Here is a 25,544-nt window from a genome sequence, read left to right as displayed (position 1 = left end):
ATCCTGGCCATGGACAGGCTTTCTTCAGCTCTCCTGGAGAAATGAAGACGAGTCAAAGGTGTGTTGCTGCCATCTAGTGGATAAAACAATCCATTACTCAATTACTCTCTATTCTCCTCATTTTCCAACCGATTATCAGTCTTGTATAAAGTATGTAAATGGGATACTTGAGTAAAAGTAAAAGTATCTTACCAGAAAATGACTTTGGTAGAAGTCACTCAATAATGATATTACTTAAGTAAAGTACATGATGACATTTACTGTACTTAAGTATCAAAAGTATATCTTTTTTCTGACATAAAATGGACTTGAATTTTATAAGGGGGTTCAATTCCCGGCTCTGCTAGTCCATATCATATGTGTCCATATGAGCCACATCAAATAAATACAGCATTTTGTATTAAAAGTTAAGTATTTTCAATCGAAAACAAAACTGCTACAGATATTTTTTTGAATGCAAGCAGTTTATAAATGAATATTAAAGAGCTATAATGCATTGTCACTTGTTTTTGCTTTATTGTTTTGCTGTAATCTGCAGTGTAAATCAGTGAAAGAATAAACCAAATTATGCTGAAATATTGCATAACAATATTCCACTCACCTTACTGCAAGTCAATCAATTATGCATCAGAGCATAATATATGTTCTACACTGGGAACTAGTGCAATAATTGACCTGTCTTTCTGCATTAAGCACTTTACTATCATCCCATGACAGTGGTACTTTATTATTATTATTATTGTTTTATTCCTTGTAACATCAGCCTGCCAAGGGACTAATTAGCCTCTGGCTACAACCTGCCATATGTATATTTTAATGATTATTAACATGCATTGTTCCTTTCCATAAAAGAAATAAATAAATAAATAAACTTTATCATACAGTAAAACGTATATTATTTCCTTATGGTCTGTAGTTAAATTAGTATTCGTATTAGTAGTAGTATTATTGCAGTCGTTTAATTATTGACTCAAACCAATAAATATGATCTATAGAAGAAGAAAAAACAACAACACTGTACCTCCTCATTTGTTCCACGGACCGTGACGTCACATAACCGGAAGTTGGTGCTGGCTGACTGCTGTTGTTGACATTGCGAACCCACAGACACTGCAATCACAGTGATCTCTTCGTGCGTTAATCACAAACGTATAAAGTGTGACACTTATATGATCGTATATCGTGTTGAATTGGAATCACACGACAGTGTTAATGTTTGGCTGTCAGTTCAGTCTCCGCCGGTAACTTTGCGACGCCGCAGCTAGCACAGGATGCTAAGTGTTAATGGCGGAAGTTAGCTCCCTAGTTAGCCATGAAGTGTCAATTTAAATTCAGATTATAGAATTAATTAAACGATATACGCCGCGGTGTTATTTTGTAGTTTGGTGCCTAAAGGAGGTACCGACAAGGCTGTAAAGGAGGTACCGACAAGGCTGTAAACGAGGTAAAGACACAAAACACGCTGGTATTTGTTGGTAGTTATTTGAGCTAAACTGACACATTGCTTTTCTTCATGTCTCTCCAAACAGATGGCTATGGAGCTAGATGTGTTCGTGGGTAACACCACCATCATGGATGAGGAGGTTTATCAGCTCTGGTTGGATGGATACACAGGTACTGGTCACGTCACGCACTCGCTGGTCACTTTATTATTCACACGGGACATCTGAGAATGTGACGTCTCTGTAGTCCAGTGATTCCCAAACTGGGGAACTCCATCCATAACATCCATTATGGACATAATCTGAAAATAATAATGCTGTTTACGTAGGATGACCAGGGACCAGAATGCACCTGGGTGGGCCTATGTTGTTCTTTTTGTTATAGTGGAGTGAGAGGGGCAGACATGGATTACTTTGTTCTTTTGTTTGTTTGCCAGCTTTTCAGATTATAAAAACACACGCAGCAATAACATGGACTGAAGATTAGATTTAGTCTAGTCTGACATTATACACATGCGTAAATGCATGTGTTTGACTGATAACAAGCAGTTAACACCTGTACCAAATAAAATGGTAGGTGAGGATACATTTAAAGGCTCTGTGGGTCACAGTATTGCTGTATTCTATGGAGACTTTCTGCTCTGAAAGAAAAGAGACATTGAGCCATAATGTTGATTATTCACTGATTCACCTATCCCTCATGTCATTAATTAGATTATTTATTAGCCCTAATTATTACGCTTAATGTTTTTATTTTTTATCTTACAGTGAACGATGCAGTGAAGGTGCGAATGGCAGGAGGAGTACTGGAGGAGTGTGAGGCGAGTGCAGATGTCCTGCTGAGTGACACCATGGACCAGTACAGGACTTTCCAGATGTGTGAACGTCTTCTGCACAGTCCAGCCAAACTAGCCAACCAGCTCCTGTTCCAGATCCCACCTCATCGTCAGGCCGTCCTCATAGAGAGGTGAACTTACCATGCCCTAATTTATTTCCCTTTAAGCAACAAGTTTTTAGTGTCCACATTTCATCAAGGTGTTATGCATCTTTCTATCTTTCTTTGCACTAGATTAATTTAACCTCAAAACAGATACCTTACTACTTATGTTGTAGGTGAATGTATAGTCTTACAGATTTCCTCTTCTTCCCCCATTTGGTTGTTTAGATACTATACTTTTGACGATGCATTTGTCCGTGAAGTCCTGGGAAAGAAACTCTCCAAAGGAACCAAGAAAGATTTGGACGATATCAGTGCCAAAACAGCTGTGACGCTAAAAAGCTGCAGGCGACAGGTAAATAAATATACAATGGTTGTTCATTCATGATATGTACGGCAATAGTGTTTATACATTTTAATTACATTGTTGTACATTGTTTTACTTTTTGGTTCTCTTGTTGTTTTCAGTTTATCATACATTACCTCTCCATAAATATCAGGACTCAACATTTCAACAAACTGATTTTCTGCTTTTAAAAAAAAAGTTTCTTTTTAACTTTACACCACTCGCATTGTTGCTATTTCTATTTTTTAGTGACGTTTCTGTGTCCCGTGTTTAATTTCAGTTTGACAACTTCAAACGTGTTTTCAAAGTTGTGGAAGAGCTGAAGGGACCCCTAGTGGAGAACATACGCCAGCATTTTCTTCTCTCTGACAAACTTGCAAGGTAAATCATGAGAAAAGAAAACGGAGCACATGCCCACCCTCCTCAGATTCACGTCAGACATTGGTAATGCATCATATTTGCATGTTTGGAGCCTGGGGCCTGTACAACAAAGCAGCATTTGTGGATGGAGAGGTAACTTCAGGTTAAATGCTGAGCTTTTTCAGTGCATGCAGCTGCTTCTCTTCTTCTATCCTGCTGCACCTCCAACGTGCAGGTTAAGTTCAAGATAACAAATCAAATTAAGAGGGAGAGCTTTGGCGGCAGAACACACATCCTGATCCAATAGTGACATGTACACACATTAAAATATATACATGTAAAAAGACAAGCTAAATAACAACACTGAATATTTTCTTCCTCACCCTGAAGTCATACCAGTGATGTTAGCGTGGATGATGTCATTAGAAGACCACATTTAAGTGGTCGGTTAACTTAGAATAGAAATATTAATTTCTATGAATTTGAATTGTGTTTGAAATGCTTTCCAATCCAACTTTTTTTATAAAGCACTTTGAAAACAACAGCTGAAACAAAGTGCTCTACATCAGCAATATATAAACAACATACAAACGCGTGAATAGACCTAAGAAACAAACAAAAAAAACTATTAAATACTGTAGAAAATATAAAAACACAAATAAACAGGTCATACAATAAAACTATTAAAAAAAATAAAACCAACGTCTCATACTGGGGCGAAAGCCAAAGAGTATAAATGGGTTTTAAGATGTGTTTGCTAATGCTAATGTACTCAACAAAATACACAATATTAGTCTGTTACATAATGGTGGCCAATGTTAGGTTCAGTGAAGCCAGTTAACCAAATAACATCTTGTTTAAGCTGAGCTTGCATTACCCGTTTCATCAAGGTTTTATGATGAATTAAAATAACTTTTTTTTAAATTGTTTATTAATTCTTACCAGGCTGGTGTCCAAATGACCCATGACACGTGATTGTCTTGTTCTGTTTCTTACAATGTCTCCACTACTTGTTACAGGGATTATGCCGCCATTGTTTTCTTTGCCAACAATCGATTTGAAACGGGGAAAAGAAAGCTACAATATATCACTTTCCAGGACTTTGCTTTCTGTGCTGGGCAGCTTATCAACAATTGGACTGTCGGGGCAGTTGGTGAGTGATTTCTCTTATCTTTGGCCGTGTTTTCTTTTTGATATAAGAGGCATATTTTTCAAATGGAAGTGTCTTTAGTTTGAGCGTTGCAGAGCAATAATACATTTCTGTTGAATCCGTACAGAACAAAAATATAAAATAAATCGTTGATACAGAATTGAAAATGGTTTAAAAACAGATGGTATGTTGTCTATGTGGGTAATGTTTAAATAAGAACTCTGTCAGTGAGGCCCACTGACCACTAGAGGTCCTCCAGGTTTTTCTGGTCCACATTAGGAAAAAAAGGATGAATTTCAGAGTAATAAGAGAAAGTGGGAAAAGGTAAACTTGACGGGGCAGATTCTGAGAAATAAAACACAAGTATCACAGGAGCTTCTTTGACAGGTTCTGGCTCAAATTGTCTCTGTAGATAACATGGTGGAGGATATGGACGTCGATCTCGACAAAGAGTTTTTACAAGAGCTGAAGGAACTCAAGGTTTTAATCACAGACAAAGATCTGCTGGATCAACACAAAAGGTAACACGCACCAACATACACACATGTATGCTGATGACTGAAAAAAACTACACTCTTTCATTTCTGCTTATTTGTCTTTTCTCCTCAGTCTGGTCTGTACAGCTCTCAGAGGAAAGACTAAAGCTTTTAACGAGATGGAGGCTAATTTCAAGGTATAAACGTTCACTCGCTCATTACGTCCTGACAATAAGTGTTCATTAACTTGCACAGTGAAACAAGCTAACTATTTTATATATATATAGATATATATATTTAATTCTCTGTTTTGTAGAATCTTTCCAGAGGCCTCGTCAACATCGCTGCCAAGTTAACCAACACAAAAGACGTCAGAGATTTCTTCATTGACCTCGTGGAGAAGGTTTGCGCGCTTTCAGAATCCTGTAGCTTACGTGTTGTAAGCAAAGCAGCCCCAAAATTATCTGAGTCCTGTGCCAACCTTAAAATCTTGCCTCTGAGACGATGTGATGTAACGTGTCCTCCCCTCCTTCTCTCCTCCAGTTTATTGAGCCATGCCGTTCAGACCGATGGACAGCGGCGGATATGAGACTCTACCTCACTCACTACACAAACTCGGCACACATACTTGACACATTCAAGTGAGTCAATGTGCTTTTATTCTGTACAACTTATCAGGCAGGGCATGGCACTAACGCTGCCAAGGTAAACCAGTTCCCCCGGGCGAGGGGGGGCGAGGGGGGCGAGGGGGGGGGGGCAACCAAAGCTAAAAATACAGTCATGGTTGTGTAGAGAGTTTGGGATAAGTAGCCAGGAACTGAATGACACACACTTTGGCAGTCATTAAACATTACTCAAACATAAAGTTAGTGTTTTAAAAATCGTCTCTAATACTGACGTGCATATTTTAGCAGTGGGTGTCTCCCTGTCGTGCCCCTGATTTCTTAAACTGTAGTTACCTTGTTTCTCGTGCAAACGCTGAGGAATGCAGTTAAGGGTTTACACAGCTCTGCACCACTACATGCTCAACAAAGAGATATTCATAAAAAGAGATGCAGACCCCCCTCATTACACCGAGTGGACAAAGATTGCCTCATTTAGCCTCGGCGTCCAGATTTCACAATTACAGTTCGTCATGGGACTTGGAATAACTGTGACTGACTTTTGTTCTCCTTCTGTCTGTTTTCTGCCCCTCAGGCACCAGGTTGTGTGGGACAGATACATGGGCGTCATCAAAAGCTGTATCTTCAAAATATATCACGACTGAAACAGATTTGTTTCCCCCCCACACAGTGAAGTCTTCTATCTTAGCCCTTCACTGTGCGATTCCTCTTTTTTTTACTGATGATTTGTTTTTCACGAGCTCCATTATTACTTTTGAACCCCCCGTTTGCTCCTCGAGTGTCCGTAAATCTAATTTGTTTAATAAAATTCACACATTTACATCAAAATGTTATCCCGTTTTATGTTATCAATTAAAATGACATCCTGTTTTATATCATCGTTTTATTTGCCATGTTGATATGAAAGAGATGTTGCCATTAACCCATTCCAGAGACAGGATTTACGGATGTTGTGAGCGCTGGATGGAGATTAAAGATGTAAAGCGAGTCAGAGGAGGCGATAAATCACATATGTGAAGATGAAAGATTTGTCAGCAGTCTGCTGCCAGTATGCAGAGAAGACGCTCTGTTAAGTGTTCTGGATTTTAAATATGACCGGCAGATTTAATGTGCCTTGAAGAGCTCTCAGTCTGTGGGAGGTTTGTGTGTGGCCGTGGGCATAAGGGTCCAGTCTGTGGGGGGGCACAGTTGGTCTAACCAGGGGGTCGTCAGTGTGACTTTTAACAACGTCTCCTGTAATGACAGCTGCCATCTCTGTCGCCACCCAGAACTAAAGGACAGATAAACAATCGGAGGTTAAGTAAAGGTTTTTAAACCGACACACTGGAGGTTTACCTTGAAAAGGGAGCGCGCGTGCTTTCGAAAAAAGGAACGACGATTAAAATACTCACTCTAGGGCTAACGTCATTAGTTATTGTGAAATGGATGGACAGGAAATCATTTTGCAATGGAAGATATATTTCTTGGAAAGCCATCATAACGATGTGGATGTTGCTAATTCAATTTTGAAGAAGTTGAAGGGAAGCCTTGCAGTTTGACCTGAAGTCAAGTCAGACTCTGACTTGTATGACTAATGTGGGTTAGGCAACATCTCAACATTACAACATGACGCTGCAAATTTTGCAACAATTACAAGAAAGACCGGAAATGATTCCAAGTGCAGTAATGGATGAGTCCTGTGCAAACACTGAGTGAGCAGCAAAATAATGTGTTTTATATGAAACATTTCTGACTAAAAGCACCGTCAGTTTATTCTGCTAAATAAGCTGACACATTTTCCGACTCCGTCTCCACACTCTCTCCTGCACGTTCTAATATTTTTGTCTGCATTCCATTACCTTCTCTCTGACCAGCGATAAATATTCTGCATGTCAGATTGGGCGAGAGCGAGGGCTTCAGTTGCTTTATAGAGAGGAAAATAAGACAGAGATGGGGGAGGTAATAAGTATAGATAGATGGGGGGTAAATGGGGAAAATGGAGGAAAGGGTTTGGAGAGCTTGGGGCTTTTGCGGGGATTTGGTTTAAATGAAACCAGGTGTGTTGTGGGACCAGTGAGAGGGGCATTGGGTAAGACGATGGGGGGGCATGTGTGTGTGTGAATCTGTGAGTTGTTGTTCCGCCTGCGATTTGGACGGATTTGGAATTTTGGAATTTGGGCCGCAGACCAGGAATTTGCATCCTGGGGGGTCAGGGAGAGGGGGTTTGGAGAGTGGAGGATGGCAGTGCAGGGGGCCAGAGGGGGGGTAAGAATGGGCTGTCCCTCCCTCTCTCTCTCTTGCTCTCCTTCTCTCTTGCTCTCTCTCTCCCTCCCTTTTCATGTGTTCAGCTGCTCCAGCTGTCCGTCTCCCCACTCACTCTCTCAGGGTCACACTGACAAGAGTTTAAGGGACCAGTTCTGGACGGGTTAGACAACGCCGGATCGACCGCAGGCTGCAGCAGGACACGCTGGTCAGAGGGAGACTGAGAGACAGGAGGAGCTGCCGGAAAAAGATTCATCTGTGAGTTTCCGTGCGTTTCTCTAATGTCTTGCGCAGATGTAAGTAGAGATTTGTGTCAAACAGAGAAATCATTTTTTGTGAAACAAACTTTTCCATCCAAGTAACGGAGGTGACATCTCCGCACCTCTAACCCACTTTTCTGCTACAGGCCATACACGTCACAGCCGCACCACAGCTCTGCTTTCTGCTCTGCTCTCCCAGCTACACTCGGTTCCTCACAAGAGCCAAGATAATGTGGCCCAGTCTGTTTGCTTCTTGGCTCTGTGTTTTAGAGACTGTAATGGGGGGGTAGACAGGAAGAGAGGCAGTGAGTCACAGGGCATGTATTATTGTGCAGTCTGTTGCAAAATGCTTTTCACCTCATCCTCCTTGTACAACTGTTCACGTCAGTGTCCCGGTTTGGCTTGACACTCATGGGGGGGGGACGACGACGACTGTAAGAAAATGTGGAAGACGTTTCCAGTCGACTTTCTGATTAAACAGCTTCTATTGAATAAGAGGAACAGGTGCCAGCATCACGCAAAGAATCAATGCTTAAACCTGACAGTGGCAGTGGAGGATGTTGTCTCACTACATTTGTAATCACTGTTTACGCCGTAAACCCCTAATAACTAACACATGACACCTCCACCATCACAATTAAGTGGAATTATGAAGGCAGCAGGAGGGAAGACAACTACTAATTCCTAAAGAGCAGCCCATCATCAAGTGCCACAGTGTCTGCATAATACTAACACATCAGAGTCCCGTAACAGTCTTTACAGAGCAGAGGGAGACAGCAGCAGCAGCAGCATGGCCTCTGGGGAACAGAACAGCTCAGGGAGGTGGCGGGGGGGGGGGGGGGATATGGGGATTCTCAGAACAGGAGTTTGGCTTTGTGGCACTGCAGACACCCTGATTGTGGATTTGCAGGTTCACTGCTGCCACAGTTGTAACAGAGCACAGCTGGAGATCGCTGGGGCAACACAACTCTAGCTACATATACACTACAAGACATGACTCTCCTGTAGTTTATACTGTGTGTTATTTTGTGTGTGTGTGTGTGTGTGTGTGGTCCAACTGCGTGTTTTCCTGGTCCCCACGTGGTCACTTTTACAAGCTGCCTGACATTTGGCTTTGTAAAATGTGCTGACTGTGTAAATTCAGAAAGAATGTCAAGGGGAAAGCGCCAAATGGTGATTATATTAGATTAGATCATAATGAATGTATCATGAGCTGAAATGTGAATGGAGCATACAACAGATGTTTTTTAAGCTATGAACTACATCTGCTACAAATAACGGCAATTTTCATTATTCAAGTCATCAATTATTTATTGATATCTTGATTACTAACTTGGTTGGCGCAATCTCAGGAGATAAAGTTCCATTTCCAGTATCCTTTAACCAAACACAGTACATATATTTAACCGTTATAGGGGATTTTTTTTTTTTTTTTTAAATAGTAATATAAGTAAATCCATCAATCAGTCATAAGAGATCATCAGTGAATATTTGTGGCCTGTTTTGAAAGAGTTAATTCTGAACCATCAAAAATCCGTAGGGTTTTCTTTTATGTCTATGGTTTTAATAGCTCAAAAATAAATTTCTCCCTAGTAATTTCATGTAATTAAAAATCATTTCACCAGTACCAGTAACGTGAGCAGGTGTCAGAGCAGCAGCAGCAGCATTGGTGCAGTGGTGTTCCAGTGAACCTGTGTCTCAGTGGTCGTCCAAAGCCAGATGATGAACTCGAGCACCAGGACCACGTTCCTTGAGCATCCTCCTACACAAAGATAAGATAAGAGAAGTGAGTTTTGGGAATCAGTGGCTGGAGGTTTGGCTCCAGCTGTCCGCTTACGTGAACCATGGGGGGTTTCCCAGAACCTGATACTCTGGGAACCACAGCCATGGCAGGGCATCCCAGCTGAGGACTGGCTGCCACATCCTTGCCACTGGCATTCCAGAGGTCCACCACCACTTGGTCTCCAGCGGCAGCCGGGCAACACCCATGCATCCCTGCTGCCCACATTCAGTAGCCAGTGAGTGACTGGACCCTGGACTGAGGGTCAGTCTGTTTTAAATCACATTCTTGCTGGTTGTAAGTGGCTGCTCGACTCAGTTCAGAGAGGTCACGTACTGCGGTGGTTTGGTTGCTTTGTGGTATGCGTTAACGGTCCCTGCGTACACAGTCAATGGATGTTTTGCTACTTTTTCACCACACAAAGGTCACAAAATGCCCATGATGTCATCCATCCTGTATTTGAGGGTTGTCCACGTCACCCTCCGGACTTCTGTTTGTCTCGACATGATATGCAACAATAGGCACTGCCTGTAAATGTGGCCTGCGGAGTTTAGATTTAGAGCGTGCCTCTGTGCACGTAGACAGACAGCTTTCATGTCACTTTGTGTGTTCTCTTTTTTATATTATTCATTTAATTGGTCTGTTTTCCCCTCCCTGGTCTGTATTTTTTTTTTTTCTGTGGAAGCAGGAGTAGGTGATGTGTTTATGTAAAGAGTCAGCAGAATTACTGCTCTCCAGGAACATTAACTGAGGGATGGTTGTGTCTCAGCTGGGAGAAAAGCCAAATCCATCAGAGCACTCAGCAAACATAATACTCTAAAAATACCCGACACAGAAAAGACTTGTGGTGGTTGAAATAATCGGCCGTTTGTCAGTGTCAGAATACTGTTATATTGTAACGTGCTGCCTTTACTCTCTATTTTGTTTGAGTAAAAGTAAGTAAGTTGTACTTTAAGTATCCAATGTGCACTGTATACCTTTTTACTTTATGTAAATTCCAAGATTATGACATATTATTATATTCCAATGGTGACCTAATGCAATATCCAATCTAATCAGCCTCATACCTGGAAGGATATGTCTGGACCTTTAGTCTTTATCAACAAATGATTACGTTTCATAAGTTAATCATATGCTTTGAAACTAATAATACACCCTAACAGTAAAATAAAGTACCATAAATTGTTCTTACATACAAGGCTGTGAATGTTATGAGTTACTTTCCATCACTGACGAAGGCAGATGTTGCACAGAAACACAACATCACAGACTCCTTATCTGGGAAAAACCATCTAAACAAGAGAGGTGCGGTTGAACGAAGATTTAAGTAATAGTCAGGATTTATGTTCTCCCACCGTTTCTGCTCAGATCCACAGTAAAGTGAACCTCTGGAGGCAGCTCTCAGCGAGACTATCATTCCAGTGAGTTGTGGTCTGCCAGTCTGCAGACACAGAGGGCTTTCTGTGCACAGCTAATATGAAAGTATTCCAGTGATGTTGACTTTTTTTTTAATTTTCAGCGGAAAGGATGGCGTACATCACAATGTTTATGTTTTTACCTGGCAGAGTGATTTATTCCATTTATTCTCCTTGCAATCGAGGGGGGGCCACTGGGACTGTTTGGTTTACAAACAGTGAACAAAGTCCACTGTGACTCATGCGCTCGGACTGACTCCTTGAAAACTGACTCCAGCGTTTGTGCTTAGATTTTGATTTATCCATTTCAGCTGTGGAACGTACGTGCTCACAGCACGAGTGTGTTTTTAAGACTCAGACCATTTTCTAATATTTCTTCTTCCTTGTCCTTCTGTGTCTCCCTGAAATACAGATATCACTTCCTGGTGGCCCTCTCCATCACAAAGTCCCGTCTTCAAGGCACTGCTACCACTTCGACAGTCGTGTGTGTGTGTGGTGTGAGTGAGCGTGTGTGTGTGTGCGTGCGTGGGTGTGTGTGGGTGTGTTTGTGTGCATGTTGTGTATGTGTGTTCCTGTCCTCATCTCCAACCAATTAATGCATTAGTATGCAGGGTGCTTGTGTGTCAAACTTGTGCGTGTGCATATGTGTGTCCGTGCTCCTCCGCAGTGCTATTTCGCAGCCACCTACAGAAAGTGACACCTACACGGTGAGGATGGATGAATCTCTCTCCCTCCTTCTTGTCTCCTTCTCTTCATCCTTTTATTTGTTAGCATCTCGACTTTTATGACAAACCACACACCTGCCGATTTGATTTTTAAAGCCTTTTTTTGTGTTTACCGGGCCTCAAAACTCCTCCCTCCACGTTTAATATTCTTCAGCTGCTTTTCACTCCCCACATTTCTTTGAGTCATCGTGCTATCTGAAGGTAATTTTAGTTTTAATTCCATGTTTCTTCTCCAGAATGATAATGACCCCTCTTCTAAACAGTGGCCTTACAGTCTTTGTTTTTGAAGTGACACTTGGCTTAAGAAAAGCTAGACTGCTCGTCTTTTTGGCCAAGTGCTCCTCCGTAAATATACAGATGGGTTTCTCTTCACTGTGCTTCTCTTTCCATGTCCCACTATGACGAATGTGCAACTGCTCACCTCACAGTCTCCTTTTCTCTGCTTTTTTTTAATAGGAATGCACAGATGGGTATCACTGGGACCCTCAGACTGAGCATTGCAAAGGTAAAGCTCTCTTTTACCTGCAGTTTAAGCCCAACTCTTATGAACAGTTTTTAAATATCTGCATCTGCCCTCAGACATAAATGAGTGTGAGACCATTCAAGATGCCTGCAAAGGGGAAATGAAGTGTTTCAACCACTATGGAGGATACCTGTGCCTTCCTCGCTCTGCGTCCGTCATCCCCGCCCCAGAGCCGCTCATCACGCCCACCGAGCCCTTTAACCCCTGCCCTCTGGGCTACGAGCCACAGGCAGACAGCTGTGTGGGTGAGTGTCTGCTTTGTAGGTCTGGGGGTCAGAGGTGGACAGGTGGCAACAGGATGAGTGATCATTAATCACATGTGCGCGATTGTGTGAATTTATTGCCACTGCGGCGACAGGTGGCCATAGCAGGTGTCGGGACTGGAGGCCACGTGTTGGTGTAAGTCTGTGTGGGCGTGAGTGAGCGTGAGTCCACGCGGGGGCCAGCAGACAGCGTAGGAATGTGGAAGATGTCACACGAGAACAGCTGCTGTGTTTTAGGTAGTGAGACACTACCGACGAGGTGTCCCGCTGGGTCCGCATGAGACAGCAAACATGACTCAACCCGTAATGTGATATCAGCTGTTTGAGTGCAGCCACCGTTGGCCCTCTTAACAATCACAGCGCTTCAGAGCCGACAGAATGAATGATGCCGCGTGTGCTCGCCACAGCCGCAGCCCTGACTCGTGTGTGTGTCCTCTGTGTCACTCTGCCCCACAAACACAGATGTCGATGAGTGTGAGCGAGACGAACACGACTGCCAGCCCAGCCAGCAGTGCATCAACACACTGGGCGCCTTCACCTGCCAGTGTCCAGATGGCTATCGCAAGGTTGGCACAGAGTGCATCGGTGAGATCATCTCAGTTCAAGCGTTGTAGATGAGGAAGTTTAAATATAGCAACGTGGAAAGAAAAGGTTTAACTCACATGACGCCGTGCGGTGAAGTGAGTCACAGCCTTCAGGGGTTAGGTCAGTCACTCATTTCCACGCTTTCTCTCTTTTCTCTCAGACATCGACGAGTGCAGGTACAGATACTGCCAACATCGCTGTGTCAACGTCCCCGGCTCTTTCTCTTGTCAGTGTGAACCCGGCTTCCAGCTGGCAGGAAACAACAGATCATGCATTGGTAAGTGACACAACCAGCAGTAGATTAGATATGAAGATCATTTGGATTGTAAATGTCTGTATATCTCAAGCTTGACACCCTCTGTTTTGCCATTCACCCATTCATGTCATATCTTCTGTACATGCAGTACATTTTCTATCACACACATATTTCATACTCACTCACAAACCGCCAGTAGAGCAATCAAGATTGGGGTCAAATGTCTTGCACAGCGACACATCTGCATCTAAACTATAATATAGCTGGAGATCGAACCCCTGCCCTTCTGTTAGGCAGAAGACCTGCTCTACCACTGAGCCACAGCCTTCTTAAAAGCAGTAAAACAGTAAAAAAAAATACCCAGATAAATGCACTGCATTAACCTGTAAAAGGACAAAAGTAGTACCAGCAAAATATTAAAAAAAACACTGCCTTTATCCACCAGAATGGAATTGCAACACTTTACTTTACAGCACAGTAACAACATTATAATAGCTTGGTAATAAATATTGTGGTAATACCACGCTGTTTCTCTAATAATCACCAAGTTATAGCCAGCTGCATAATACAGCCTCCATATTAAACATTTGTTACCATAATCGGCTGCAGCAGCACAAATAAAAAATGTTGTGATGAGGTGGAAAAAAATGTTTCACCTCTGGAAGAAAATAGCTCATGATGGAGCTATGCAATGTGTGCCGAGCGGAAAATCTGTGTGTGTGTGTGTGTGTGTGTTGTGTTTTTGGACTTAAAGCGTTCATATTGACTTCCATCACCACACAGAGTTTTTGGGCTGTGTGAGAGTTCTAGTCTGCTGTTCATATCAAAATGACAAGAAATGTTATGTATTATTAAAAGATATATTGTGTAACATTCCTGCATTAAAACATTATGTTAGCAAACTAGGTATTTTATTGTTGTTTTAACTCTGTATTTAACGTTCAATCAACTCTACTTTACCTCCTCTCAGATGTGAACGAGTGTGACATGGGCGCCCCGTGCTCCCAGAGGTGTTACAACACATATGGCACCTTCCTCTGTCGCTGTGACCAAGGCTATGAGCTGGGGCCGGATGGATTCACTTGTAATGGTAAGACACATGTCTCCCCCCCGTCTCTCGTCTGTGATATCCATCTGTGGACAGGTTAACAAAAACTTGAACTCACAACTTTACAGACATTGACGAGTGCAGCTACTCCAGCTACCTGTGTCAGTACCAGTGTGTCAATGAACCGGGGAAGTTCTCCTGTGTGTGTCCGGAAGGATATCAGCTGCTGGGAACCAGACTGTGTCAAGGTAAACACACCTTTTTCCCCCTCTTCACACATGCATCTTGTCCTGCTCTTGTTCAGTCAGATAACATGAGTTGTTCCCCCCCCTCCCCCTCCCCCTGCAGATATAAATGAATGTGAAACAGGTGAACACCAGTGCACAGAGACGCAAACCTGCGTCAATGTCCACGGACGATACCAGTGTGTGGACTCAAACCGCTGCCAAGAACCATACGTCCAGGTGTCTGAGAAGTGAGTGACACCTCGTGAAAGCTTGATTATGTACACAACACACTTTCACACACCTTTTCCCAATTATTCAAATATGTGCTGCTGGCCTAGAGCTCCAGAATATAATCAGCCCCTGTATTGCGTATGGCTCAAGCGGCAAAGATTATCCCAATTACTTTTTCCACAATCCAGTCCAACTCAGCAACATTTTCTTCTGAATGTGGTCCAACGCAATAAGAAAACTATTAGGGCTGTGGACAAGTGCTGGATTGGTACGAGGTGTGGGTCACTATTAACATATCCCAGATGGACAAGAAAACAATGGCTACTGTTCAGTATTTGTTTAGATTTTTAAGAGCTCTCTCTTCTTAGTCATATTACTCCCTCTGCTGGCTGATATATGAACTGCTGTTATTCTCTGCTCTCATCATTAACGGATTATTAATCTCGTTGTAAAGGCAGTCGAACAGTGCGACTGAACGACTAAAATAGTGTGTAAAATGAGCATGAAAATAAATGAAACGAGTGCACAGAGATGGAGAATGACTCTGAATTATTTCACCCTCTGTGTGTCCAGCCGCTGCGTGTGTCCCGTCAGCAAGCCGACCTGTCGAGATTTACCTTTCTCCACCGTCCACCGCTACATGACCATCACCTCGGAGCGCTCCGTCCCCTCGGACATCTTCCAGATCCAGGCCACCACGGTCTCTCCGGGGGCTTACAACACCTTCCGCATCCGCTCCGGTGACGAGAACGGAGACTTTTACATCAGGGTGAGGACAGGAGCTGCCTTCAGAATACAGAATGAAGTGTCTTTAAGTGCACCGAACAACTTAATAAACAGGGGAACAACGTTATAATAGTTTTAGTTGTAGTTTGTATTTATATATTTTTTTTAAATATGGATTATTTGCAAGGTGTTAGATTCAAAAAAGGTCATAATAAGTATAATGTCATAAAAACCCAGCAAAAGATTAAAAGTCTATGTTACGTAGTTTAGATTAAAAACAAATATAGCCAACAGACTAAAGAGACATATGGGTTTGATTCACTTAGATGAACCAAATCGACCCAATTAACTACATAAACAACATTATATTTAACTTGCATAGCCTTATGTGCCACATTGTGAACAAAAATAAATTAAAAACATTATATTATGAATGAAAAACCTCAAAATTGCCAGCAGAAAACTCTTAAACTGATATAATGTAGAATGGATAGGGTGAAAATGATATTTTTGGCCGATGATTGTTGAGCCTAGGGTTGGGCGACGCTTCCACACACAGCTGAACCAACACTTAAAACACGCTCAAATGTGATCAACACTAGTACCGGTGTATCGTTTTATGAATACGATTAACATAAAGTAACAAAGAAAGCACTCACTGAGTGAAAACCTTGGCCATGAGGTTGCTCCGTTTGCCAGAGTCAATACACTCCCTTATCTCACCAGGTTCACATTTGCATAAAAAAAGATTTTGTTTCATAGCCATAACCTTTTCCTGGCAGAGGAATTATTAAAAGTATATATTACAGTTCCACATACTGAGCGAGTGTTTACTTTCTCCTTTTCCAGCAAATCAATAATATCAGTGCCATGCTGGTGCTGGCCCGCGCTGTGTCCGGCCCCAGAGAGTATACGTTGGACCTGGAGATGGTGTCGGTGAACCCCCTGCTCAGCTACCACGGCAGCTCCGCCCTCAGACTCACCATCTACGTGGGGCCTTACACCTTCTAAAGAAATAAAGGAGGGAGGGGGAAACATAAAGAAGAAGAAGAAGACGACTGGAGGGACAGAGAGGAAAGAGGGAGAGAAAGAGCTGAGGAGAAACACAGATGCAAAGAGAAAAAAAAAAAGAAGAAGCTGTTGCTGTCCATGCAGTTCAACCCGTCACTGTGATGTTACACTCTTAGCTTTTTGTACTTAGCTGTTCACAGAAAGCCACACGTTCCTGTCGGCCCACACCGTATTACATTTAAGAATATACTTGCAGTACAGTATACAGTGTACATGTAGCATTGATGTCTCACAGATAAAAGGTCCGTCTTTAAAAAGACTCGTCCTGTCGAATTGTTCCCTCGTGTTTGACGTTTCACTTGATTTCACGTCGAATGTTGTTTTTTGTTTTTTTTTGTCACGGCATACGTCAGATTTTCTTCTCCTTCACACTTTCACACAGCGTGATAACAAGTCAGCGCCGCGTGGCCTCAGGTGCACTGATTCAGTCGCCGGTTTACATCCTTATCTTCCAGTTCCACTCTGTTTGCCGCTTCCTTTCTGACAGACATGATTCAGTAACCACTCATACGAGACCTCAGCATCCATCCACGCTCCTCCTCCTCCTCCACCACCATTCACTCCTCAGTTCAAGCTCTCTGTAACTGCCATTTTTGTTTGTTTGGATTGTCACGTGTTGTACTTTGTATTTTTTTGTATTTTTTTTTTTTTGTCTTAAGATTTGAAGCCAAATAAAACGATATACATTTACACCTCAGCGTCACAGTGAAACTGATAAGATTCTTTCTTTTATTGTGCAACATTCATTGCTCTGGAGCATTCTGAGATTAATTCTGGTGGTGTGACCTTAAATCTACACTCTTTACGCTCCTGTATCTCCTACAAGGTTTATTCAGTAGCCAGACTGTCAATATTCTGGGCATGTATGATGTGATTTTGGGCGTGATCCAGATCCATATTCAGGATTTTATTTATTTAAAGGGCGATATACAGGAGTGTATTGTATTGACTGTGGAAAAGTACACAGCATCAGTGGAGGTTAGCACTCTCCGCATCCTCGACTTTGATTTATGTGTCGGTCGGATGAGTGATGCGTGGGTTTGGGAGGTTTATCGTGTATCATGTACTTGGAGTTACATCATTTTGTACGAAAAAGTCTGATTGATTGATATGAAAACTCTGGAGGATTCATGCGTGCGTTCAAATGCTCATCCGTCTCCCGCTCTCCCTGCATCCGCAGGCTCAGCAGCACAGCTGACATCAGCATAAAATCACATCCTGTCGAGAAAATAAATAACACATCTGTAGACGCTGAAAATACGCTCCAAAATAACACGAAATGCATGAAACGTTTTGAATTTCGCTCATCTTCACTAACGATCAAAGAGGCAAATGAATCCTCGTGTTTGTCTGTAAACATGTTGACGTTAGAATGGCTACAGTTTAAATGAGACAGCAGCAATGAGGCTCTGCTGCAGCAATGTTTGTTTTTACATACAAATAATAAATACATAAATAAATAAATAGATGGAAAGTGGGGGCAAAAAGAGAGAGAGGGGGAAACCCCTAATTTACAGTCCACTGCTGTTTGCTCCACCCATTCCTACACACACACACACACACACCTCCCATCTGTCCCGAGTGGAGGGGGGGTGATGACTCACACACACGGTCCCGTTTTATGTAACAGGAGCAGACGTTCTTCAGCCACCAGGGGGCAGCAGACCACACAGATGTGAGTTTAGTTTAATGACCCAGTTGACTAGTGAACCTACATTTACACATTTTCAGCTGTTTTCCATGAACACACAAGCACACAGACACACACGCACACAAACACACACACACACACACACACCTGTGGGTGGAAAAAGTGATGGCAACTTTGTCTACTTCTCAACGCACAACACAGTGACTTCAACAATGACTTTTTTTTTCTCTTACATAACTTTAACTAAAAAGTGCTGGTGGGTAGGAGGTGTGTGTGTGTGTGTGCAGAATTGTACCTCCTTAGGACCTTTTCTGGCATAAACACTGACTCTGTCAGGACCAGGACCAGGACCAGGACCAGGACCAGGACCAGGACCAGGACCAGGACCAGGACCAGGACCAGGACCAGGACCAGGACCAGGACCAAAACATGGCCCTAATGATACAGAGGAACTTGTTCAGATTAGAATTTGTATAATAAGATTTGAATTGTGGTTATGGTTAAGGTTAGGGTTAGATATTAACTGGTTATGGTTAAGGTTCCACTCTTAGAAATAAAAGTGCTAAGTTGAACCATATATGGTTCTTCGGCTTGTCCTCACAGGAGAACCCTTTTTGGCTCCAGGTTGAACCTTTTTATAAAGGGTCCACCTGGAACCATTTTGGAGGGTCCCATGAAGAACCCCTTCAAAACCCTGTATTCAGAAAGGGTTCTCTGGATCAAAATGGTTCTTACTGTAACCATTAGTGTTACAAGGAACCCTTGAAAAAGGTAGAACCTCAGTCCTTGTAGAAGAACCCTTTTGGAACCCTTATTTCTAAGAGTGTAGGGATAATGCTTTGTTAAGGCTGTCCAGATCACAAAAGAAAACATGGCCACAAATAGAAACAAAAGGACTTAGGAGTTGACATCAGGCAACTAAAATGAGTCAAAATGCAGATAGGATCAAAAAGCAAAACACAAATTATGGAAAATTGATAAGAAAACAAGCAAGAGGCACACAAATACGCAAAAATGGCTACAAATAGAAATAATAGCAACAAAAATACAAACAGACTTCCAGGTGAAACCTAAAATGAAATAGACCACCAGCAATCAAAATAATACATAAAATGACAACGAAAAAATACACTGAAAAACAACCAAAGAGCCACGAAAATAACCTCAGAGAACCCAGAAACTCAGAAATGACAGATAAAGAGATAAAGAGACAAATAACAGGTTTAAAGGCTCAGTGTGTGAGACCGCAGGCTTTCAGCAGCGCTGTCGTTAAACACACCTAGGATAGATTAAATACATATGATTTTAGACATGAGATTAACTCTTTCTGACCAATCAGTGACCGACAGTCTCATGACATCACACAGCGCTCAACTCGCTTGGAACCTCACCAGAGCAGGTACCAAACAAAATACCGGGTAATAGCACTAATGGAAAAATCACCAATAGTGGTATTGGTGAGAGTACAGATTGTGATAAATGCAGATTGTGACAAATGCAGGACACCCGCACTCACCCTTCCCTTTTCCGATGCGTGTCAGGGAAACTACGGTGGCCTTCACTGACCAGAAATGATGTCGTTCTTCTTCATTTGCTGCTGTGGAAACAACAATGGCACAAGATGGTGACTCACTAAAAGGCTGCAAAACCCAAAATGTTTATTTTGAAGCACATTTTTTTTTCACACTACTGCAAACATGATACTTGTGAGTATAGTACATTATGTTCCTGTCAATAAACCCTACTGAATGTTAGACACTGGACCTGAAAAGACCACAAAAAAATGACATAAAATAACCACAGGCATGAAAAATATGTCTAAAAATAGCTTTCCATGACTACAGTTAGATAACTTTTACCTCAGTCGGCACAGAGGAGTGTGTGTGAATGTAAGTGTGCGTGAATAATGGAGGTGTAGAAATCAGACGTGTGCACTTATGCTGCAGGTGTGCGTTTGTACCTCGTATCCGTGTCGTATCGTGTCTGCACAAACTGTGTCTGTTTGCAGGTTGTGAGTGTTTTGGAGCGGCGGTGCCCACGCAAAACGGGTGGGAGGAGTGTTTGGGGCGGCAGAGGGGAGCACTGGAACGCCTGGGCCCTCGTTTCTTGGCACCTTCGCCCCGAGTATGAGCTCATTTCTGGGCAAAAAAACGTGCCCTGTAGGCCGCAGTGAGGGGGCGGCGTGGCACAGGAAGTGGGGAAGTGAAGGCTCACACTGGGCACAGGGTGTGCCGCCAGGTCCACTACGGTAAAGACACCTTTGTACGCGATACTGTCCGGTGACACACGCTGCCGTAGATACATGTAACGTCTGCTTCCCTTTGATCTCCTCTTATTGCTTTACAAAAAGCCCTCAGCGCTGCGGCAAAGCACAATACAGGTATTATATTTATGAATGAAAGCGGCCAAGAGCGGGCAGTGGAATCTGCGGGACATCAAAAAACACACGGTGCACAATACAAAGAGGGGAGGGGAGCGATTTGTGAGTATAAATTAGTGAGGGCATTAGGCAGGAAAATGGCTCTCTTCTCTGGACATTTGCATACAGTACGTACAGTGTGAACAAAGGAGGAGGTTACACAATAACACACAAACAATTAGATCAGTGCCCAACACAACAGCAACCATGATTGGTGTGTTTTCGCAGAGCAGTTTGTTGCACACAAACATCACTGAACTCATCGGCCACTTTATTAGGTACATGTGTTAAGCTGCTTTTTTAAAGTAACTCAATGAAGGATTTTGCTCTTGGGTTCCCCTCCTGACCTTTATCTGTCATAAAAACAAAGAAAACTTAGAAACTAATGACATAAACTTGTTGAAAACTACAAATGTTAGTTATTTGGCAAATAAACTGAATTCATCTTTTCAGTGAAATCGAAATTTGAGTCGGCCCACTGGGCTCCTTCTGTGAGAAGTAAAATTTTCAAGTAAATTACTAAATAACTACTTTGCTCTTAATTCCTAGTTATATTATAGCATTAAAAATAATTACCATTGCTATTCATTTACATTGGATGGTGGTCTAATAAACTTGTTAAGCACTGTCATGTCATGGTGCTGAACAACCGTGTCTTCATATTATAGCATTTTATACAAATATGATGTTTTATTTTTTAAGAAAAACATTTTAAAACTAGAGAAGCACGCGGAGAGCGCAGACCTCCGCCAAGGCAGCTCAGTGCCTACAAAATACAACCTGCCGGCACGCCTGGGTCAGACAGCGAGAGCTGCAACCATCGACAACGTTATGGTCAGACAGCGAGTGTTGTAACCAGTGATAGCGTCTATGGATCACGCCCAAAATGTAATTACCCGTTCCTAGTCCCATTGCGGACATTTCCTGACAATTTCAGCCAAATCCGTCCACAACTTTTCAAGTTATCTTGCTAACAGACAGACAGACATGTAAACAAAAAGGGACAAAAGAGCAACAGTGCTTTAGTTTGTGCTTTCTGTGACATATTCAGCAAAGTAGAATGTTGTTGTTGAAGTTACACACAGTGTCTCTGACAGGGGTGACATTCACACTGTTTTAAGTTAATGTACCATCAAAATAATCTCGGAGACAGTAAATCCTACATTGTGTCACTTTACAGCAAATGTCTTTATCAACCAAGCACGGCAGCAACTGCTGAAACTCAAAGCGAGGATGACAAAATGAGGACGAAAGGATACTTTGACAGTGGCATGGTGGAGTATTTCAGAATCTGCTCATTAAGTTGGGTTTTCACACACAGAGAGACATCTCCAACAGCATTTCTGTGGCCAGAGGAAAATGGTCAGACTAGTTTGAGATAATAGAAAGACAACAGTCACTCAGGCATGAAGAAGAACATCTCAGAAGGCCCAACGCAGAAAACTGCACTAACTGTCTCTTTATTGTGTCCTGTGACATCCATTCACAACCTCTGTCAAACCACGTTACGCGTTAAAAAAAAACGCTCTGTAAATTCACAATCCTGTAATAAAACACGCAGTCACTTCGTGTCATCTCCGCAAATAATTAGCTTATCAGTCCGGTCCAATTACAGGTTCAGTCGGCGGGTGACGCTCATTATCTCGGGTCAGCGTTCACCGTGGGACTTTAGTGTAACGAACAGCGTAATGGGTCACGTGTCGGTGATTAACAGGAGAGTAATTAAAAGTATGCCTGCAATTAGAGAGGATGACTGCACATGATATGTGCTCCGACTGAAGCTTATGTTCACGTACACAAACTGATGAAAACACAGAGGGTCTGAAAACACATGTTTTTGTAATAAAACTCCCTTTGACACAAAGAAATGCTCTATTAAACACTACCATAGAAACATTATCTATCAATGGATTTTTTTATTTTTTTATTATGAGTTCTCCTTTTTACTAACAGATATTTATAAATTTTTTAAAAATTATTTTAACCCCTAAAATTCCAGGTTTAGTGAGTTAATTTCCACAATAACTCACAAAAACTGCAAATAATTTTGGGCGATTATCCGAGTCTGGGAGTTTGAACAAATGGAAAGCAACATTGAAGTATCAACGGATTTTTCCCTAACATAACAAATATTAATCAATTTTGAGAGATTTTAACAACTTCAATTTCAGATTTTGTGAATAAACTTCCATTTTTATTACACCACCCGTGTCCCAAAGGCAATTTTTTTTCCCTTTTTTTGTTTTTAAATGAATGCCATCATTAACTTCAGTCCTTATCATATATAACAAATATTCATACTTAAAATATTCCTGTCAGAGGTACATTTAAATGAAACAATAACGTGACGTTTTGAAGGGATTTCAACACCAAGGCAAAAAGTCATTAGCACAAAAAAATGCCAAAGGGACATGGATAACTTTGCCAAATAGTACATTTATAAAAGCGAACTGAATTTCCTCAATGAGATTTAACGTAAACCTGAGCAGAGATGCAGAATGTCACCAGAGCCTTAGAGACTCGAGGTCCAGATGTTGAGAACCCCCCCACCCCTCTTTAAAAATCCTTGGGACAGATTTATATAAAAGTCTGCTCTACCTTCATATTCTTCACTCGATGCGTAAATGTGGTTACCAAGAAACGGCAACGTGTTGCTATGAGAGAGTGGGAGGCAGCGCAAAAAAGAGGCCGATGCTGAAAAGACATTCAGCCCTGAGAGGAGCACACACACACACACACACACACACACACACACACACACGCTCACACACACACCACACACACACAGGAGAGGAATTTTGTGAATCAGAAAACACAAAGTGATTGAGTTTTAGGCTTCAGCTGCAGGACCTGCAGTAGGAAACATGTTTTCAGTTTAAAAACAAACATTTAACCTCTTCCAGACTTTGGCGTAAAAAGTACAGTTATAAAATATCACATGATGTAAGTGATACTTTACTTGCCCAGTAAAACTGGCCATAACTATCTGCCCCGCAAACTTTCACCTAAAAAAAAATAAATCACTAAAACTGGCAATTATTTATTTCCGGCGTGGCTTTTTATACACAATTCCATTTCAGTTATTTATTTATGACTCAATAGAATAAAAATACTCAATAAAAGCCTGTTATTTCCTGTCTATTAACCTGTTACCTGTTGTTTTGTTGCTCGTCGACACCATGCAGTGTCTTGTTTGTGTGTGGATGTATTTTTGGAGTGCATTGTGGGTAGAAATCACAGCCACAACAGGAAGAAATGAACAAGCCGCAGCTGACGGGGTAATTGACCCGGTCCAGTCATGAATCAGCCCGGGATGAATGAATCAGTAAATTGCTCGGGACAGTAGACGATGCAGGAAGCCCACTGTAATGGTTATGTGAGTGTTATGTGAGCATCATATGACTGGCATGGCAACGTAAGGTCAATAGGGAAGTATTTTAAGCCGCAAGGACAACAGCAGGAAAAAAAAAAGAGGACAATGGAGCGAATCTAAGAAAAGAACGACGTATAAATGTGGTTCACAGGTTGATGTGAAGTCCATTCAGCACATTTTTCCTTCCCCTCGCTCGCTCTCATCAACCCACTCTCTGCTCTCATCCGACAACCATCCATATCTCTGCTCATCGCGAACACATATGTCACACATTTGAAGCTCTGAAACACTTAAGCCGAGGCGCAAAAGTGCTAAATCGTTCACATATTAAATCGCCGTCGACTGAAAACGAGGGTTAATCGACGGGAGCGAAACACACATGGCGAGAGACGGGGGGGGGGGGGGGGAGAAAAGGTAGAGAGGGTGTCTCAGTGAGCGATCTGCTGCTAGGAGGTCTCTCATGATGTAACACATCTACATCACGTCGCCATGGCAACCCCGCATCAGCACCAACTTACTGTGGGGAAGAATAGAGTCAGAGTCTGTGCTGGTATGTTACAGTAGGCACATGGAAACTGCACACGTCCACAGACAAATACAGCATCTAATCAATAAGAGTCAATGTTGTTGTCAAACTAGTTCGTTACAGATCTCATCTTTGAGCAGAGACGACGCGTTTACTGTCACGCGTCACCGCGAAGCCTCTCCCCTCCACGCTCAAAAACAAACGTTTGCCGTCTTAGCTATTGTCCCCGCGTCGTTCCTGCGAGTCTAAGTATAAGCCAGAGGGACCTTGAGGAGACAGAGAACTCGAGCACAACTGAAGAGCCCTACAGTGAGAAAAAACTTCTGCCTCCCGTTCTGTGCCCTGGCGGCTAAAAATAAACTGGATATTGAAAAGTGAAGAGAAAAGGTACAAGGCTACCGGCTCACAAAGCCAAAACCAGGAGAGGGAGGCAGGGAGTGATGGATGGAGGCAGGAGGTGAGGAGCAGGAGTGTGGGTGGAGCGGCGTGCGTAGGCGTTTATGTGCTTTATATTCACAAAGTTGCTCCCGTCTGTCAACGGATCAGCAGGGTTTAAATTAGACAGAGACGTGAGACGGTGAGGTTAAACAGAGTTAGTGTAGGAACAGTGAAGGCACTGGTGTTACATATGTGAACATGTCTCCACACTATAGGGATTATGTAATAATATCAAGCATACTAATAAAAAGCGAAAGTCTATCAATATTTCACTTTATACAGTCTTGGTGATTTATTTTGAAGTGCCACACAGCAGAGCCTTCGTTCATCTTATTGAGATTCTAGTTTTTCACAAAATTATGCTGCCATAGTAACATGTTTTTCTCAATGTTGTGTTCACAGCAGTAAGTAAGTACGTAAAGAAAGTATGTAGAAAATGACAATGTAGGCAC

At 42.3% G+C, this 25,544-nt stretch overlaps 2 protein-coding genes across 3 annotated transcripts; both read left to right on the top strand.

The window, feature by feature from the left end:
• The first annotated feature begins 1,102 nt into the window (after window positions 1-1,102).
• Window positions 1,103-6,150, top strand: fibpa (fibroblast growth factor (acidic) intracellular binding protein a). 2 transcript variants are annotated; one of them, XM_083891580.1, is made up of 11 exons: window positions 1,103-1,421; window positions 1,530-1,614; window positions 2,211-2,409; window positions 2,608-2,734; window positions 3,006-3,106; window positions 4,105-4,238; window positions 4,648-4,756; window positions 4,845-4,908; window positions 5,028-5,114; window positions 5,255-5,352; window positions 5,909-6,150. In XM_083891580.1, the coding sequence occupies exons 2-11, from the start codon at window positions 1,530-1,532 to the stop codon at window positions 5,976-5,978; spliced, it is 1,074 nt and encodes a 357-aa protein (XP_083747706.1). In that variant the 5' UTR covers window positions 1,103-1,421; the 3' UTR covers window positions 5,979-6,150. The 2 variants fall into 2 exon arrangements, with proteins under 2 accessions (XP_083747706.1, XP_083747705.1); XM_083891579.1 differs by having other exon boundaries at window positions 1,103-1,444.
• Window positions 6,151-7,703: 1,553 nt separating this feature from the next.
• efemp2a (EGF containing fibulin extracellular matrix protein 2a) lies at window positions 7,704-17,348 on the top strand. The gene is made up of 11 exons (XM_083891671.1): window positions 7,704-7,833; window positions 11,443-11,737; window positions 12,212-12,260; window positions 12,335-12,523; window positions 13,004-13,126; window positions 13,287-13,403; window positions 14,353-14,472; window positions 14,559-14,678; window positions 14,779-14,905; window positions 15,462-15,657; window positions 16,464-17,348. The coding sequence occupies exons 2-11, from the start codon at window positions 11,636-11,638 to the stop codon at window positions 16,623-16,625; spliced, it is 1,305 nt and encodes a 434-aa protein (XP_083747797.1). The 5' UTR covers window positions 7,704-7,833; window positions 11,443-11,635; the 3' UTR covers window positions 16,626-17,348.
• Window positions 17,349-25,544: the final 8,196 nt, after the last annotated feature.

The sequence above is a fragment of the Microchirus variegatus genome (assembly GCF_963457635.1).
Source record: "Microchirus variegatus genome assembly, chromosome: 6".
NCBI classification, from domain to species: Eukaryota; Metazoa; Chordata; class Actinopteri; order Pleuronectiformes; family Soleidae; genus Microchirus; species Microchirus variegatus.
Note: the sequence above shows the minus strand (reverse complement) of the source record. Positions and strands in the feature narration are given on the sequence as shown.

Excerpts from the sequence above, each read along its gene's own strand:
- fibpa (XM_083891580.1), top strand. The coding sequence starts at position 1,530 with ATGGCTATGGAGCTAGATGTGTTCGTGGGTAACACCACCATCATGGAT. Across the intron at positions 2,410-2,607 it reads CAGGCCGTCCTCATAGAGAG|ATACTATACTTTTGACGATG; the intron begins GTGAACTTACCA and ends TTGGTTGTTTAG. Across the intron at positions 4,757-4,844 it reads CTGCTGGATCAACACAAAAG|TCTGGTCTGTACAGCTCTCA; the intron begins GTAACACGCACC and ends TTTTCTCCTCAG.
- efemp2a (XM_083891671.1), top strand. The coding sequence starts at position 11,636 with ATGCAGGGTGCTTGTGTGTCAAACTTGTGCGTGTGCATATGTGTGTCC. Across the intron at positions 11,738-12,211 it reads CAGAAAGTGACACCTACACG|GAATGCACAGATGGGTATCA; the intron begins GTGAGGATGGAT and ends TTTTTTTAATAG. Across the intron at positions 15,658-16,463 it reads ACGGAGACTTTTACATCAGG|CAAATCAATAATATCAGTGC; the intron begins GTGAGGACAGGA and ends CTCCTTTTCCAG.